Here is a 17004-nt window from a genome sequence, read left to right as displayed (position 1 = left end):
CGGTGGTGGTCGACGGCGATCGACGATGGCGAGGATGATCTTGGACTTGAGCTCCTTCTCAAAGCCTCAAGTTCTCTCTTAAGCCTCCTTTTCCTTTCATGTGAGGGGTGAGGCTCTATTTATAGTGTTTTGAGTGCAATTAATGCAGGAATATGAACCATTTTGATCGGACGATCCGGAGAGCTTCCCTTGATCAGATGACGTTTGATGGACATTTGAGTGCCTTAACGATGTCGGAATTGAGCAATCTTGAGCTCGTTGGATTCGTCTTTTTGAGATGCTCGATTCGACTATAAACTCGTTGGATTCGACATTTGTTTGACCTTTCAAATGCCTCCGAAAATCTCGTAGTAGTGGTTTAATGACTTGATTCGAGCTTGTTTTGACTCGGATTGGACTAATTTTTATATCAATAGATCCGTTTCATCGAGCCGATCAATTTGACTATAATTTTGCTGAAATCGGAATTCCGGATGACTCGTAATCAAAGTTTGAATGTTCGTGCTCAAAATATTGCATCGAGATTCGTGCTGGGTTATGATAATTTGTTGGTGGCGTATCATAACTCATGTAAGAATTAATTGTTATAAAGTTAATTAAGAACAATCTATAAGAATTTAATAATTAATTACATTAGGGTTGTCAAATCAAGTTCGAGGATCAAATTGGGTTCTATCTCAAAAATAATTTGACCTGAAACTGCTTGACCCAAAACTAACTAAAATATAAAATAAATCAAAAAGTTCAACCCGAGCTCGTCCCCCCTTCAACTTGTCGACTCGAACCCGACTCTTTTAACCCATTTAACATAAGGCATAATAGTTATTTGAGTCAATTTTTGGTTCGATGTTGGGCCAAGTTTGAGTTGAATGGTCGATTAGGTTAGCAGATCAGTGTTGAATCAATTTTAAGCTGGCGGGTCAACTTGTACGAAAAACACCATGGTAATATCTAAGGTCATATGAATTATACATTTCATTCTTAAGAATATATTATAAACGAACTACACAAATAGTAATATAAAGTTTGTAAACCTAATAATCTCGAATATCTTTAAATTAGTGTTCAATCTATGGTAACTCATAAAACCTTCCAGCAACACCAAGCTCGCGAGCTTATAAATGAGGGTTACAGGAGAGTCTCATCCATAATTTAGTGAAAATTGGAAGTTGTAATTAATCAGCACATTCTTGAGACACGTTGCTGTAGCAAAAGATTCTATCTTGATTAGGCTTTTTTTTTTAAGTCAATTGGATTTTTATTTGATATAGGAAATGTTTTGAATTGTCATATTGGCTTCGCTATTTTTAGGGAATTATCTCTCATATGCTTCTATTGGCTTTCACTCTGAGTGATAACATCATTCGTCAAATTCAAAAAGGTATTGCGCTTGGAGGCCGTCGAAGAACTCTTACACCCTATTTAAGATGAAGCATGAGTCAAGCATGTCATTGTGCAACTTTATTGTACGATTTCAAATAGAATATTGGCTCTTGAGAGTTGAAGCTAGTTATGACTCAAGTAGCACTTACCCAAAGATTGTTGGAATTTCCTTCTAGGTATGCTCAAGTGTTTGATGATAACCAGAGATATTGGTTGAATTAATTGATCACACTAATAGGCATATCTTTGCAGAGGTTTATGAATTAACTAACTCTTGAATGAACCACCAATGAAATCTTCCTTGGTTGATATTTATACATTCTTGTTTGAAAGAACACTAGAATCGCCTAAAGATTTTGCTTTTGAAAAGAATGACACACTACCAACCACTCTTGTTTAAAAGAACACCAAAACACCTTGAACAACTGTGAACATGAAAAGATTGTCATTTATCTATCAATTCCTGCATAAGCTTTTATTAGTTAAATCTATAAAAATCAGAACCTATGAAATTGAGGGCGCTTTAGGCTCCCATGCATTAAAATATGAAACTTTCTGCGCGGTCTATATTCTTGTCAAAAAAAAAAAGTTGCTTACATCTGCAACATTTGGTGGACAATCTCATCAAAGCAAGAAAAAAAATTATAGAACACCATAACTTGACCTAAAAAAAAAACTACTAAAGTTAAAATAAATAAATAAATAAGGAATGGAGAAAGAAGCAAAGTAGTGTAAATGCAAGTTATCTATAAATGCTAAATATTCTATATAGAAAGTAGTTCTTTCAACATAAATTTCTATGAAAATATAATGAATGACATTATTTTTGTAACAATGTAGTGCAAAAGTCTTATTCTTCTTTTTAGGGGGCATTTACATACAAAACACACAATTCTTATATATTTAGATATCCACACCTAAAACACATAAAACATAACATAATTATTGATTTTAAAAATATATATATTTACATTTTCATGCATAAATTTGAAGTGCTAAAAAATAATGTGTGTAAATATGAAAGTTTAGATGTGAAATATGTAAATAGTAAGCCCGTGTGTGTGTGTGTGTTAAGTATTAAAAATAAATTAGCTGAGGACCAAATATATTATTATCCGTTTTTTAAAATGAAATACATATTTTCATGTATAGGCTTGAAATATTAACTTGTTAAATACATAGGAATTGATTTCGAAGCATGTAAATATCTTCCTTCCAATTATGGCCGTCATATTTAAATATTAAATTTGGTTTTGGGCGTGTGGTTTCAGGCCGGTTTTGCGAAGGCGGAGGGAAGAGTGCGTGGGAGAGGTCGGTAAGGGAGCGGCGCCGATGGGAGAGGGCACTTCACCGGCTTGATTGTGGTCATCGTCGGCTGCTTTTTGAGGTGAGATTGAGCTAAGATGAATGATGCCCTAAATCTACTTCTACTTTCCGTCTTCATTAACTCTTTTTTCTTTTCTCCTTACCTTTTATCTCCTCTAAGTAAGGGAAGGAAGCCGGTGGCCACGTGTTTCCGGAGAGATTGATCGCCGGAGTGAGTATCTCTACGAGCAGTCTCCCTTCTCCTTAAAGCTTACTGCTAGGAAAACCTAACGTAATTCAATCAAAAATTACATTTTTAGCCTCATTGGTCTGACAATTGTGAACTTTGCATTTTTTTTTTTTTTTATGAATTTATTTCACCTCAACTCATGAGACAAAGCATTCATGAATGGTCTCATAACAGGATTCATCTATCCTCCATGAGCATGTACGTCTCCTGGAATTTTAGTGAATTTCTCGAGATGACTTTCCCAAGCTTCTTTGTTGAGTGTTTCGTGGATGTTTGTTGTGCTGGTGAGCTGCTTGGTAAATTGCTTTGAATGAATGGAGTAATATGGGCGACAATATTAGCTTGTAAGGCTTAACTGACATTCTGCGACATAATCTTGATTAGAATAACAACATCAATTGTTGGGACTCCGGCAGCCCCAGCGGTCTAGAGTAGTAAACCTATGATTGTTGATATAACACGGATTTTTAGGAAAGGAGCATCTCTTCTGGTAGATCTCTATCTAGTTCTAGTGTATGTGATCGCAACACTTTTCTCGGGGGCATTATTTTACACAAATAAATAAAAGTAAGGACAAATTAAAGTATATAGGCAATAATACACATGGTTACAAATATAATAATAATTTAGAAGAGCCTAAAAAGTAACTTTTTTGTTCTTCTAGTCTATGAAAGAGTGAACTATGTTGCATGAAAAATAAATCACTCAATGCCATTTTGCAAAACACTGTGTGAGATGGTACACCTAAGAATATGGTACATGATGAAGATCTTTGAGACATGAACTTCGTCACGGTTCTTGAACTCGATCATTGTTTCCGTCAAGAGCTCCAAGTCGAAGACACTTTATGGCAGATCCGTGAACGCCTCAAATAGAACTCCACTTGTTTAATTTTATTGTCATGTTGAATATGAACTAAACATTCAACTTGCTCTCATCCTAAATCTTTCGATGTCATGTATTAATCGTCATAGTAGTTGCTCATCTGTTTTGTTTGCCACCTTAGCTTCATCATTAGTTTGTGGAATGAAGATTGTGCTATTATTTTGAATAGTATCCAACATGCTATATAATGTTTCCAAAATGGGTTGAGGGAGTGGGAGTCAATATGAGATAGCCGAGCTCAATAAGCTGAAATTCGCTTGAACTTTTTTTTTAGAAAGAAATGTATTTTAGTTTGTTTACTCTGCATGAGTGTTATCATCTATGTCTCTATGAGACCTCGTATGCTATAATAGAAACATAATTATGACCGATAACAAGTTTACAATAATCCTCTTACGAAATCCATGAACTTGTTCTCTTACGCTTGAGATAATACAAACAGTGGAGCGTACAGTCCTTACTTTATATTGAAAGATTTTGAGGTGCAGTAGAGTGCACATTTTGTCATGACCTGACACAGGACTTAAAATTATCCAAGATAGGAACAGATAGTCAGACAGTGATAATTAAAATTATTTTATTTTCTATTTTTATTTTCTATAATTAAAATTTAATCATTCCATATTAAATGAAAGAGCTACTAGGGATATAATTAAACAAAGGATAAATTTACCTTAACTATGGTTGTCCACATCTTCTATAGATATTCTCTTATTTATTATTCTTTTTTACAGAAATGATTAAACTTGAAAAATTAATTTAAAACAATATTGAGCTAATCATAGTCAATGAATACTCTTGTTTGTAAACTATAGTAACACAATGAAAAAGAAAATAATATGCATACTAATCAATCTCTTAATAAATCAATATAAGATTGTTTGACAAATTATATTTATGAATATGATTGGTCAAGGTATTTCAAAACCTTTTACTATATCATACTGTATCCTTTAAGTGTCTATATCATTTTATTTACATATGTCACAAGAGTATTGTCTAAATTTTGTATCATTTAACGTGCACAATATCAACAATTATTTTCATTTACATGCATGGATACCGTAGTGTCTCTTAGCATGTATCATAAGGGGATGCAATATATCATAGTGAATCATCCGCATACAAGCACATATAGTTCATATCATTTATATGCTATTTTCATTCAATTCTACCTTTATATAATGCATAACATTAGTATTTATAAAAATATATATTCATCACTATCATATGATCAACATCTAGAAGAGTACATAAATCACAATAAATTGGTGCAATTAGGTTTTAGTAACAATAAATGAATTCGGTTTAGAATAAACAAAAAATACCATAGCTTAAAAGTAAAAGTGCTCACCTTGCTTGCTGATGATTTTTGTTTCGTTTTAAGTTTTGAGATCTCTTATACAATATAATACCTATCATCAATTATAAAATATTATTGTAGTTAAATTAAATAAATTATTTATCATTATTTATATTTCTAATATTTTAAATTTATCACATTTTATGAAATTTGATACTAATTTATATATTTATGTAAATCTCACTATTAAGTTAAGCTTTATTATATCATTAAATTATCACTACGATGTAATATCTCTATTTGACAATAATTTATCTAAAAATAAAATAACTCTTAATTAAAGCTTTGCCTAAATCAATTATTCGAATCTACTGTCCCGCTTGCATTTCTCTCTTACGCGCATAAACGAGTCCAAAGTCTTTCTTGCAAGTCTTCATAACCTAAATTAACATAATTTCATATCAATATTGTCTTAGAATTAGGTGTTAAATCAAGATAAATTAGATGCAAAATTGAAATTTGTCTCAATTCCTCTTATTACAAAGTCAACAATTCATTTAGGATCCTCTTTAACCCCGCATTTACTGTCGTTAATTCTTCCTTCCTGCTTTATCGTTTTGATTAATAAAAGAAAATCTTTATTAATGCTTTAAATGCAATTCAATTAATATAATTAAAAATCTAAATATCCTTAAACCCCAACTTATCCTAAAATGCTCATTTCGGTCCCCCCTCTCGCCTAAAGACTCCTTCCCATAAACAAACCTCCTATCCTCTATTTCGGTGAGACATGGGCTCCAAACATGAGTACTGCTGCGAGCAACACGGTACTCCGCCTCTTCCTTCGCTCTAAGAGGGTTACAACTCAATTTCCTTTGGTTAGTTGTCTAGGGTTCACATCATCCCAAGCAAAGCTTCCTTCCTCTCCTTTGCATAAGATGAAACCTTCATGTAAGAGATATTACTTCTCAAACTCCCTTCTTTTCTCCTTCACACTTTCGATGTCACCCCTCGCACGAAGTGTCGTATTCCCTTCCACAATATGCATGCAACACTTCCAAGGTTTGAAACACTCTCTCTCGCTCTCTGACTCTATTCTTCCTTTTTCTTCTTTGATTAAGGCATGGGCTCCTTTGGCGACAGTTTACAAGGATCAGTCGACTCTCTGCAAGCCACAAGATATAGAAAAAAATTGCTTGCTTTCCCTTCTCTTCTTCTTCATGGCTCCTACTTTTTTCTTTTGCTCGTTTTTCTTTCTCTCTTGCTGTCTATTTCTCATTCAGTTCGAATGATAAAACGAGAGTATAAATTCTTCCTTTTAATTTTCCTCGAATGTCGCGTCTCCTTCAAGCAACAAATTTTTTTTCTACTTATTACTATCTCTCATCCTTATAAAAATTGTCCTCCAAATTTATAATTTTTTCCCTAGCCTCACCTCATTAAAGGAAACACAAACTATTCATAAATTTTCATGAAGTTTAGATTCCATTCTTAGGATGAAAAGTAACTAATAAAACTAAGGTACGATACAAGATAACTCAACTAATTTTACCCATCAACTGAAATAGTATAACATCACATCTAAAACAACACAACATAATTATAACAACACACGCCCGTTGAAATAGAGCACTATAATGACATCTATAACATGCAAAGGAAAACAATCATCAACTCATATTAGCATCAACATTAACAATAGTAGGTTTTTGTGTCTCAATACGTGGAAGGGCATAAACTCGAGGTCAAATTAGCTGTCATGGTTTGTATAGAGTGGGAGTTGAAGTTGTTGACTCTATCCTCCTTTGCTCAATCGGAAGGGACCCGAGCTGGATCTCTTAGATACAGGCAACTGCCCGGACAGCGTTTTTCCCGCCCCTTCTTACCTCTCCGGGCCCAGGGGGATCCGGAGGAGTTGGACGTCTTGGGTGTTCGCGGTGAGGGTTTCCATTGTGTTCGAAATGTCAAGGCACTTAACTTTCTTTCATATTTTTCATATCTTTATGCGACATTTCGTACACAGGGAAATCCTGCGGTGAAGAAAGTGGAACAAGACGGATTTTTTAGCTGCGACGTCTAAGTAGAGGGTTGTGCTTGTCTTCCAAATGATAAGGTCATTTCTCCTCAACTGTGTCGGTCGTTACTCATTCTATGGACCGACCGTCCCTTCTGAGGGTTAGTTTCAGTCTAAAGGGTTGTAAAGTATGTACCTGGTATGTTTGTTGGTCGGAAGTGTCCTTGTATCTTTCATTTGGAATAAAATTACCTTTTTTATCTTGATTTTGTTTTATTTTCATTACACTTTCTTATGTGTTGTTCCTTATTTCTATTGTACTATGGTTATTTTTGTGGTTGACTGATCGGCGGTGTCTCTCCTCAAACCTTTGTTCGGGTCGGCCTAGAATTTGATTGATAAGGACAACCGTTCGACAGAGTTTGGTCGGACCAAGTTTCCCGAGTATCTTTGGGAGTTGAGACATTGAGTTAAGGATTTAGTTTGTTTTTTTATTGCATTGACCAAAATTATAATAAGGATAACACTTCCCTTCGAGTATATAAGGAATAAATTTATAAAACAAAGAGTTTTTCTATGAAAAAAAATTCTTCAAGTTGTATTCGCTCCATGTCTGTGGGAGTTCCTTTCTAGCATATGTCTTTAGTCGATACACCCCAGGAGAGATGTGTTGGCAGATAATATAATTCGCGCTCCAACTTTGGTCCAACTTACCGATCGCCTGTGCGTGAGCTACTGGATCGACCTTCTTTAGGACTAGGTCTCCTGAGACTAAAGTTCTCTCCCGAACATGTCTGTCGAAATGGCAGGCGGTTCACCTCTTAATCTCCTCTTGTCAAAGTGCTAATCTGGATTAGGTTTCTTCCGCGAGGTTGAGGGCTAGCATTGCCCCTTCAATGTTAGCAAGCTGCCACTTGATCAGTTCGTCTTCGAGAAACGAGCAGGTTGTAATGATCCTTTGGTTGTGATGATCATATTCGACTGGTATCACAACCTCGATTCCATGGGTTAGCATGAACGGAGTTTGTCAGATCGTTGTAGTAGGCGTCGTTCGGATTGACTAGAGCACCAAGGGTAGCATATCCGCCCAGCTTCCTTGGCCCCTTCGACCTTTTTTCCTTAATAGATTTAAGATGAGTTTGTTAGCTGTCTCGGCCTGCCTGTTCGTTCTAGGGTGATGCACCAAGGCGAAGTTCAGATCTATTCCTTGTTTTGTGCAAAAGTCTTTTACTCGTTGGTCTGCAAACTGAGTTTCATTGTCTGTGATGATGAAAAACAGTAATCCATACCTGCAGATCAAACCAGATCATATGAAATTCCAGACCACTTCTGCGTTGATTTAGTAATTTGTTTTGCTTCGATCCGTTTTGAAAAATAATTGAATGCTACCAAGAAGAACTTTTTTTGGCTTTTCGACGGAGGAAGAGGCCTAAGAATGTCGAGTTCCCACATGACGAATGACCAAGGACTGACTATTAGCTTTCAAACTGGCTGATGATATAAAGGCGTATTTTTTTTACACTACTCGCACCTTGAGAAATTCGTTACGTCCTTTAGGAACGTCGGTAAGCAAGAGTCTTTCCTTCGGAGTGACTGCCACATTCTTCTAAATGTACATACCAGAACTCATCTTAGACTTCGCCCTCTTTCAAGTACCTTAGGTATACTGAAGTAACCAATCTCTTAAACAACTTTTCGTCGATTAATAGGTGCAGAGCGGCTTCAATTTTAAAATGCCTAGGATCTTTTTCTTCTTCCTTTCCAATCTCCATGTAGTAGATATATGGATCCATTCAACTTTTGGTCTCATCGACCGCTTCCTCCATAATCTTTGGTTCGTCAATTGTTGACCTGGTTAGTTTTCTGGGTATTCCTCCCAAACTGACGCGCTTGGAGAGGATAGCGACAAACTGATTGTCCCCCCGGCTGACATGCTCGATCTGGAAGCTCTTGAATCTTCTTATTTCATTTTTTTTTCTTGGCAAGGTATCCGACCATCAGCTTGTCTCTGGCTTCAAATTATCCGTTAACGTGATTCACGACTAGCAATGAGTCAGACCTTATGAGTATGTCCCGACCGTCTATCTCGTAGTTCAAGTGGAGCCTGACAATTAGTGCTTCATACTCTGTCTGATTGTTTGTGACGTCAAACTCCACTGATATCGTCTGGTAGAGATGCTCTCCAGTTGAGCTTTATAGGACCAGCCCTAGGCTTGTTGCCTGTTTGGTGGCTTCATCGAAGTACAGGGTCCACGTTTCGTCTTCAGTGACGATTCCCTCATCTAGCTTCTTTGTCGTGTAAACGTTAGCCAGAAAGTCTGTGATTGCTTGAGTTTTGACTGTAATCTGAGGAACATAGGTGATGTTGTATTTGTTGAGTTCTACCGCCAACTTTAGCAGTTGACCGGAGTGCTTCGGCTGTGTGAGCACAGATTTCAATTGATGGTCTGTGTTGACACGAATCAAATGCATTTGGAAGTATGGTCCAAGCTTGCGAGTGGAAATAATCAAAGCAAATGTTAGTTTTTCCATAATCGGGTATCTGGTTTCAGCGTCGGCACTGGCTCGCGGAGGAGATCGGGTATTCTCAGACTAGAACTGAGCTTATAACCTCTCGTCTGACTCCGAGGTACTGTGATAGCTCTTCCGCTGACTTCGGGCTGTAAAGCAGTGGTGGGGATACTAAGGAATCTTTCAAGTTTTTAAACGCCTCCTCAAATTTGGTCTTCCATTCGAAGCGTTGATTTTTTCCTAGTGCCTTAAAGAACGTCGCGCACTTGTTGCCTAACTTCAGGATGAAGCGACCGAGCCCGACTATTCAGCCGGTTAATTTCTACATTTCCTTAGTACTCCGCAGGGGCGACATGTCTAGGATTGCCTGTTCTTTCTTTGGATTGGGTTTTAAACTTTCGAGAGTTAATAAGAAGCCGAGGAACTCCCAATCGACACGTCGAAGGTGCACTTGGAGGGGTTTAATCTCATATTGAATTTTTTTAGTGTTATGAATGTCCCTTTTAGATTTTCGATGTGTTGTTCGGTTAGCTTACTTTTAACTAGAATATCGTTGACAAATACCTCAATGTCCTTCCTTTTCGATCAGAAAAGATTACATTAATGAGACGTTGATAGGTCGCCCTAGCATTTTTAAGCCCGAAGGGCATTACATTAAAACAAAATATGTCTTATGCAGTAATAAATGTCATTTTTTCTGCGTCGGCTTGATGCATCTTTATCTGATTGTAGTCGGAATAAGCATCGAGGAAACTCATTACCGAGTATCAAACTGTTGTGTCCACCAATGTATCAATCTTTGGTAGGGGGCAGGTATCCTTTAGGCAAACAGCGTTGAGGTTGGTGAAGTTGACGCACATCTGCTACATGTCGTTAGCTTTCTTGACCATGACGATGTTTGAGACAAGTCAAGCACTGGACTTCACAGATATAGTCGACGTCTAGCAACTTCTGCACCTCTGTCGCTGTCGGTTCTGTCAAAGTTCTAGCGGTCGAACGGATCTTCTGTTGGAACAGCCGAGAGTAGGGGCTGATGTTTAGACAATGGCACGTGGCGTCAATTGAAACGTTGGGCATTTTTGTTGCTGTTCAAGCAAACACTTCCCGGTGCTCCCAAAGCATCTGTATTAGCTGGCTCCTGAATCCTAAGTCAAAGTGTTCACTGATCAGGAAAACCTTGTCGGGTTCTTCGTTGGACACAGGCACCTGGAGGACGGCCTCACAGATCTCAAGACCCTCATCCCTCTGGATCTGCATGTGTAGTGGTTCATAGTTGACGCCCGAGACCGCTTGCAAATAGCAGCTTCTAGACTACTCCAAGTTCCTCTGGACCGTAATTACTTTTCCGTCTCCTAGGAACATTACTGCCACATGGTAGGTAGAAGTCATAACTCGGTAGCTATTCAGGAGTGGCCAGCCAAAGAGAGCCTTGTAGGTTAGCGGAGACTCGACCACGACGTAATCCTCCATGTTGTTATAATGCTTCCCTGTTTCTTCCCAAGAGATGGTGAGAGCGACAAGGCCCAATGTCTTTTTTCCTCTAAGAATCCGAATAACGGACCAGTCGGTGCTGTCAGTTAGTCTGCCTTCAAGCCAATCTTATCGAGCACTGTTTTGAATGGGATAATCACTAAACATCTTATATCAACGAAAATAGTACCTACCTGGTAGTTGTAGATCAGTGTTTTGATGACGATCGCCTCATTGTGGGGGTTCCACTTTGGTGGGAAATCTGCATCTGTAAAGATAATGGGTAAGTGGTTACGTGTGTACGGGACGATGGATTGTACCTCTTCCGAATGTTGTCTCTTCAAGCTGGAGGTTCGTTGTCCTCCTCCGAAGATGGCGGGTATTATCCCTGCTACGTGGATCTTGTTCACCCTGACAGGTCCATTAGAGGGAACTTTTCCTGATGCTTTACCTTGTAGTTGTGTGTGCACGTCTACTACAACAAACTCTTTGAGCTTCCCAGCGTGGATGAGTTCTTCAATCAGGGGTGACATCACTCCTCCGTGTCGTGACCGTGGTCGCGGTGGCACTGACAGTACCTCTTCGGATCCCGTAAGGTCGGCGCTGCCTTCAGTGGTGGGGCCAGTTTGAAGTAGTCCTTGTTTTGGATGGATTGGACTATTTCGGCCATCGGCATGTTGAGGGATATCAAACCTTGCATTTCCCGGTAAACATGCAATCACTCATAATATTGAGCCAACCGTTGATCAGAGCGTTGCTTCCAGTCATTTCTCCACTGATCTCAAGACCGAGGGTTGTTGTTTTGGTGATCCATGGAGGATTGATTATTCTTCGCTCTTTGCAGCTTGCCCCGTTCTACCACTTCTTTGACAGGTGGTAGGAAGATTCTGGCTTACCCTTCGAGGAGCCTTAGAGGTCTTTCTCGACGAGTATGTGCTCGTTCGCCATCTCCAACACTCTTGCAAAAATAGTAGGTTTCAACAGATTTAGGTCATACCTGAACCATTTGCTTTGGATTCCTCGCTTCAAAGTTGTTTAAGCTATTTCAGGCTTTCTATTTCTAACTTCCAGCATTTCGTTCTGGAAGCGGTGATGAAGGTTCGCAAGCTCTCACTCTCTCCCTGTTTGATGTCAAACAAGCTGTTCGAGTCTTTCCTCGGTTTCTGCATGTTTGAGAAGTGTGAATTGAAGAGTTTTAATTTGTAGTAATTTGGGATGGTTTCGGTCAGAAGACCTTCAAACCATCGAAGGGTCGATTCCTTTAGGTTAGTTAAAAAGAGGCGACATATTATGGGGTTATCGATCTAGAGGAGACTGATTGACAACTTGAACGACGCTACGTGGTTGATCGGATTCTAACTCCTTTTGTAGGAATCCAAGGGATCCTTAGCTTGGGTGATGGTACTTCCTCTTTGATTCAGCGAGTAAAAGCCTCTCTTACGAGTGGTCGAACGGGCACTCGCATCCGCTCTTCACCTTGTTTGTTCGCCTGTGCAAACAAAGCTGTGTCAGTGTGTTAAGACTTATCTTGTTCTTCTGTCCGCTGGTTGTTGACCTAGCTGTGTGGGATAGGCGGATTCCTTGGTGAGGTCCTTTAGGGACGAGCCCCTTGAGGTTCCGCCTCCAATCGAGGCGTCTGGTCGTTCTTTTGGGAGATTGCTGCCTAGAGGACCTCGAATTGCTCTATCATGAGGGTCATTTGGGCTTGTAAGCACTGGATTTGCACATAGACATCTGGTTGCGTAGTGTTTCTGTTGAGTTTCATGTGTGTTATCTCTCTTTGAGCAGTTTCTCTTTTGTAGTTAGCTCTACTTCTCGTCTGGGGCATGTCTACATTCATCGTACCACCTTTCAGGTTGTTGGATCTCATATTCTTTTGTGAACACGTTTCGAGAGTTAGAGCCGAGTGAATGAGAGAAAATAGAGTAGTGGGTCACGAATTTACTGTTGAGAGAATTGGGAGAGATAGTCCCCTTTGTTCGTATATTTTGTCTCATATTTTTAGGAGCGTATTTTGTACAACTACAGAAAGGATAGAGCAGTTATGAAAATTGTTCTTAATATGATTAATGTTCTAATTAATTATATGGATTTTATATTATATCTGTATTACAATTTGAATTTTAACATACTCATAGTCGGCGGACCGACTTGTTTGAGATCGGCTGATTGAGGCGGCCGGTCGAGTGACAACTGTGTCTTCCGAAGTGCATGTTGGTTGGTCGAGGCGCTCGGCCGTATAGCAATCTCGCTCGCCCCGGGTCGGTCGCTCAACTGCGGTTGGGTGAGCCGTGACTCACTTGTCGTTCAACTCGAGTCTTATAAGACATGTGTCTCCTATGTCTGGTAGGTTCGTTGCTTTATCCAAATCTCAGATCTAGTGGTGGTATTGTAATGATTTGTGATCAAGTATTTAAAAAGAGTGAACATTTTAGATATCTCGGGTCTATTGTTCAAAGTGATGGTGATATATATGGTGATGTTATTAGTAAGATAGCAAATTCAAGTTGGATGGTTGAAGTGGAGGAATGCATCCGGCCTTGTGTGATAGAAAAGTACCCTTTAGACATAAAAGAAATTTTGATAAGATGGTGGTGAGACCCGCAATGTTTTATGGTGCAAAATGTTGGCTTTTAAAAGAGAAGCATAAAACTAAGTGTTGTTGAGATGAGAATGTTTAGGTGGATGAGGGTGGATGAGAATGTTTAGGTGGATGAGTGGCTTTACACTTGGAGAGAATGTGAAACGAATATATCCGTGAAAAGATTGGTGTAGCTCTAGTGGTAGACAAGATTAGAGAGTCGTATTAGATGATTTGGTCGAATGAAACGTTGATCATCTAATGATCTTGTTACAAGAGTAGTTTTTTAGATTTGACTTTTGGTATGAAAAGTAGAGGTAGACCTAAAAGGACGTGGGCATGTTGTCTAAAAAATTATCTTAACCTATTAGAATTAAATGAAAATATGACATCCAGTAGGACATAATAGAGAAAGAAGATTCATGTAGTTGACCCCACTTAATGGGATAAAGTCTTTGTTGTTAATGCTGTTGTTGCAAAATTCTCTATATTAACCATTTAAACCATGTTGTTGTTCATTCCTGGAGAGCACTAAACCGAACAAAATGGGCTTCGGATTTTAAGGGCCTCATAGCAACTCAGTAATTTAGTTCCTCCTTTTTAAGGATCTCCTAAAAATACAAATAAGTAGCTAGTTTCAAAATCAACTTTTCATCTCTACAAAAGCTCATAAAGGCATCAAATTTGCAGATTGGGCATCGTCGGGACAAATCCCATGGGATGCAGGGAAATGAGCAAGTAAAGGGATTGCTGGTTTGAATGTGAATGATAAAGTTAGGAATGAGTTCAGATTCATGAGCAAGTGTGGTCATGGCATCGATGGGGACTGCAACTATGGTAGTAGGATCATGAAGAATGAGAGGCACAAGGTTGCTGCATTAGCTAAGAAATGTTAAATGTAACGTAAACAAAATATAATGCACCCATTTTAGTTGCAACAGAACAACCCCATAGTATATTCCTTTTATAGTGAAATCCATCTATACTTGCTTATCCTTCCTCTTGGGTGTCATTAAAGTTAACAGAAGTGGTTGCTTTACTAGTGATAGAGTCATCGGAGTTCATGAGAGCATATCCGCCATTTTATTCTACACACCTTATTATACTGGATGACTAAGCAGAAGGAGAATTCCCTTTTACAATGGGTCCTTTGGTTGCTAATAGGTTGCCAAGGTGCCATTAGCTTATTCCTCTAACAAAATTTGGATTTTCTTAGAAAGATCATCATATTAATTGCTCTCATTCTCATGATATTCACGCTAAGATTACCTTCTTCCCTGATATGATTGATATTCATGTTTCTTTTGTTGAATCATTCTGAATAACCAAAACATGTCGATTAGTTCATTGGAATTATATTTTCATCCTAGGATTCTTGTTTTAAAAACCAGAATTCATTTGGGCCCCTCTAACCTATATTAAATCATCTGAATATCCATCATTTTATGTGTGACGGGTACCATTTGGACAGATATGAATGCCGCTCCAACATCCAGCTACAGCATTCGGGCAGCCTTCTCGTACTGTGTTCAACAAGTTCGCAGTTATGATTACCACCATTACCTCTGCCTGCTTCTCCTTCCCCCGGCCATGCGTAAGGCCGCTTTCGCATTCCGCGCTTTCAATGTGGAGATTGCAAGAGCCATGGATGTCGCTTCAGAGCCTGGGGTCGGAGTCATGCGTCTTTTATGGTGGCAGGAAGCCATCGACAAGATATTTGCGAAGAAGCTCGTAGAACAGCCGGTTGCGAGAGCCCTATCTGCGGTGATTTCAGAGCATAAGATCAGTAAACATTGGCTCAAACGGTTAGTCGAGGCCCGAATAAATGATGGAAACAAAGAAGAGGGTTACATTCCAGCTACCATCGCTGATCTGGAGAAATATGCAGAAGACACAGTTTCGACGATTCTGTATATGACTCTCCAAGCAGGTGGGATTCAATCCACTGCAGCGGATCATGCGGCTTCACACATCGGGAAAGCAAGTGGTCTTCTCCTGCTGCTGAGATCCCTGCCATACCATGCTGGAAGAAGTGGAAGAATACCATACATACCAGCTGAAGTAGCAGAGAAGCATGGGCTGTTAGGAAGAGAGAATGGGAGATTGGAAATTCGAAGGGATTTGAAGGAGAAGCTTTCAGATGCGGTGTTTGAGATTGCAGGTGTTGCTGTTGGTCATCTGCAGAAGGGAAGAGAATTGGCTCCGAGTGTTCCTGAAGAGGCTGTTCCTGTGTTGCTGCCTGCTGTGGCAGTGCAGGTGCTGTTTGATGCTATGGAGAAGAGTGATTTTAATGTGTTTGATTCAAGTTTGGGAAGAGGGGTTTTGGGTGGCTCTCCACTTTGGTATCAGTTGAAGCTCAGGTGGCATTCTTTGAGGAATAAGTATTGAGGAACAAGTTATTGATGTATCACATTACTTTGTTAGTTTGAGAATCGGAATTTACAATTGAGCATTATCATGATAATACAATGCGTTTGTATTTGCTCCCCAACGTTTTTTATTCACATCAGTAAGAATGTTTTAAAATTTACATATATCCACACACAAAAGTATTTGCTAAATCTATTTTTGAAATTTATTTAACTTGAATGTAAAACAATAACATTGAAAAACAGGGACATTTACAAGTGCATCGTCAATTTTCTTTTCTTTTTTTTTATTTAGTTATTTAATAATTTAATACTAATTTATAAATAAATAAAATTATAGCTTTACGCACCCTAAACCGACCTCCCTTCCCTTCCCTTGAAGGCAGAATAAAAATTAGGTTGTGCGCTAAACACACTTTATTTTTTGGCCAAAGCTTTTATAAAGAACTACGAAATAACAATAACTAAAAGACAATTAAACTACGAAAGGCACGCTGCCATCCTGCTATGATTAAAAATTCCAAAAAATTACTTATTGCAGCCCAACCTCTTTGTTCATTATTATTATTGTTATGGTATATTTACATACACGGCACTCAAAACATATCATTTTAACATCAATATTTTACCCCCGTCAAACTATCTCACCAGTTCGAGAGCTCGCCGGAAGGAAAACGGGATCGTTTCATAAAACATCATGGGGTAGACAGGACTGCCGGCAGTGGAGTAATTGAGCGAGATTGAAGAAAACAGGCGGACAAGGCGAGATGGCTGACTTAGACGAAGAGAGACGGAGTGCATTTTATGTGCCTATTTATGAGTATAAGATGCTTATTTCATAAATACTTGACCAGTTTAGGTTTGAAATAGGTAAAATGATATGTTTTAAGTGCAGTGTAAATGCCCCCTTCTATTATTTTCATGATCCGAACA

At 38.6% G+C, this 17004-nt stretch overlaps 1 protein-coding gene across 2 annotated transcripts; it reads left to right on the top strand.

The window, feature by feature from the left end:
- The first annotated feature begins 2590 nt into the window (after positions 1-2590).
- On the top strand, positions 2591-16229 carry LOC110033130 (NADH dehydrogenase (ubiquinone) complex I, assembly factor 6). Of its 2 annotated transcripts, XM_020737010.1 has the most exons (3): positions 2592-2770; positions 2870-2920; positions 15174-16227. In XM_020737010.1, the coding sequence occupies exon 3, from the start codon at positions 15176-15178 to the stop codon at positions 16088-16090; it is 915 nt and encodes a 304-aa protein (XP_020592669.1). In that variant the 5' UTR covers positions 2592-2770; positions 2870-2920; positions 15174-15175; the 3' UTR covers positions 16091-16227. The 2 variants fall into 2 exon arrangements, with proteins under 2 accessions (XP_020592670.1, XP_020592669.1); XM_020737011.1 differs by lacking the exon at positions 2870-2920 and having other exon boundaries at positions 2591-2770; positions 15174-16229.
- Positions 16230-17004: the final 775 nt, after the last annotated feature.

The sequence above is a fragment of the Phalaenopsis equestris genome, unplaced genomic scaffold, assembly GCF_001263595.1.
Source record: "Phalaenopsis equestris unplaced genomic scaffold, ASM126359v1 Scaffold001093, whole genome shotgun sequence".
NCBI classification, from domain to species: Eukaryota; Viridiplantae; Streptophyta; class Magnoliopsida; order Asparagales; family Orchidaceae; genus Phalaenopsis; species Phalaenopsis equestris.
Note: the sequence above shows the minus strand (reverse complement) of the source record. Positions and strands in the feature narration are given on the sequence as shown.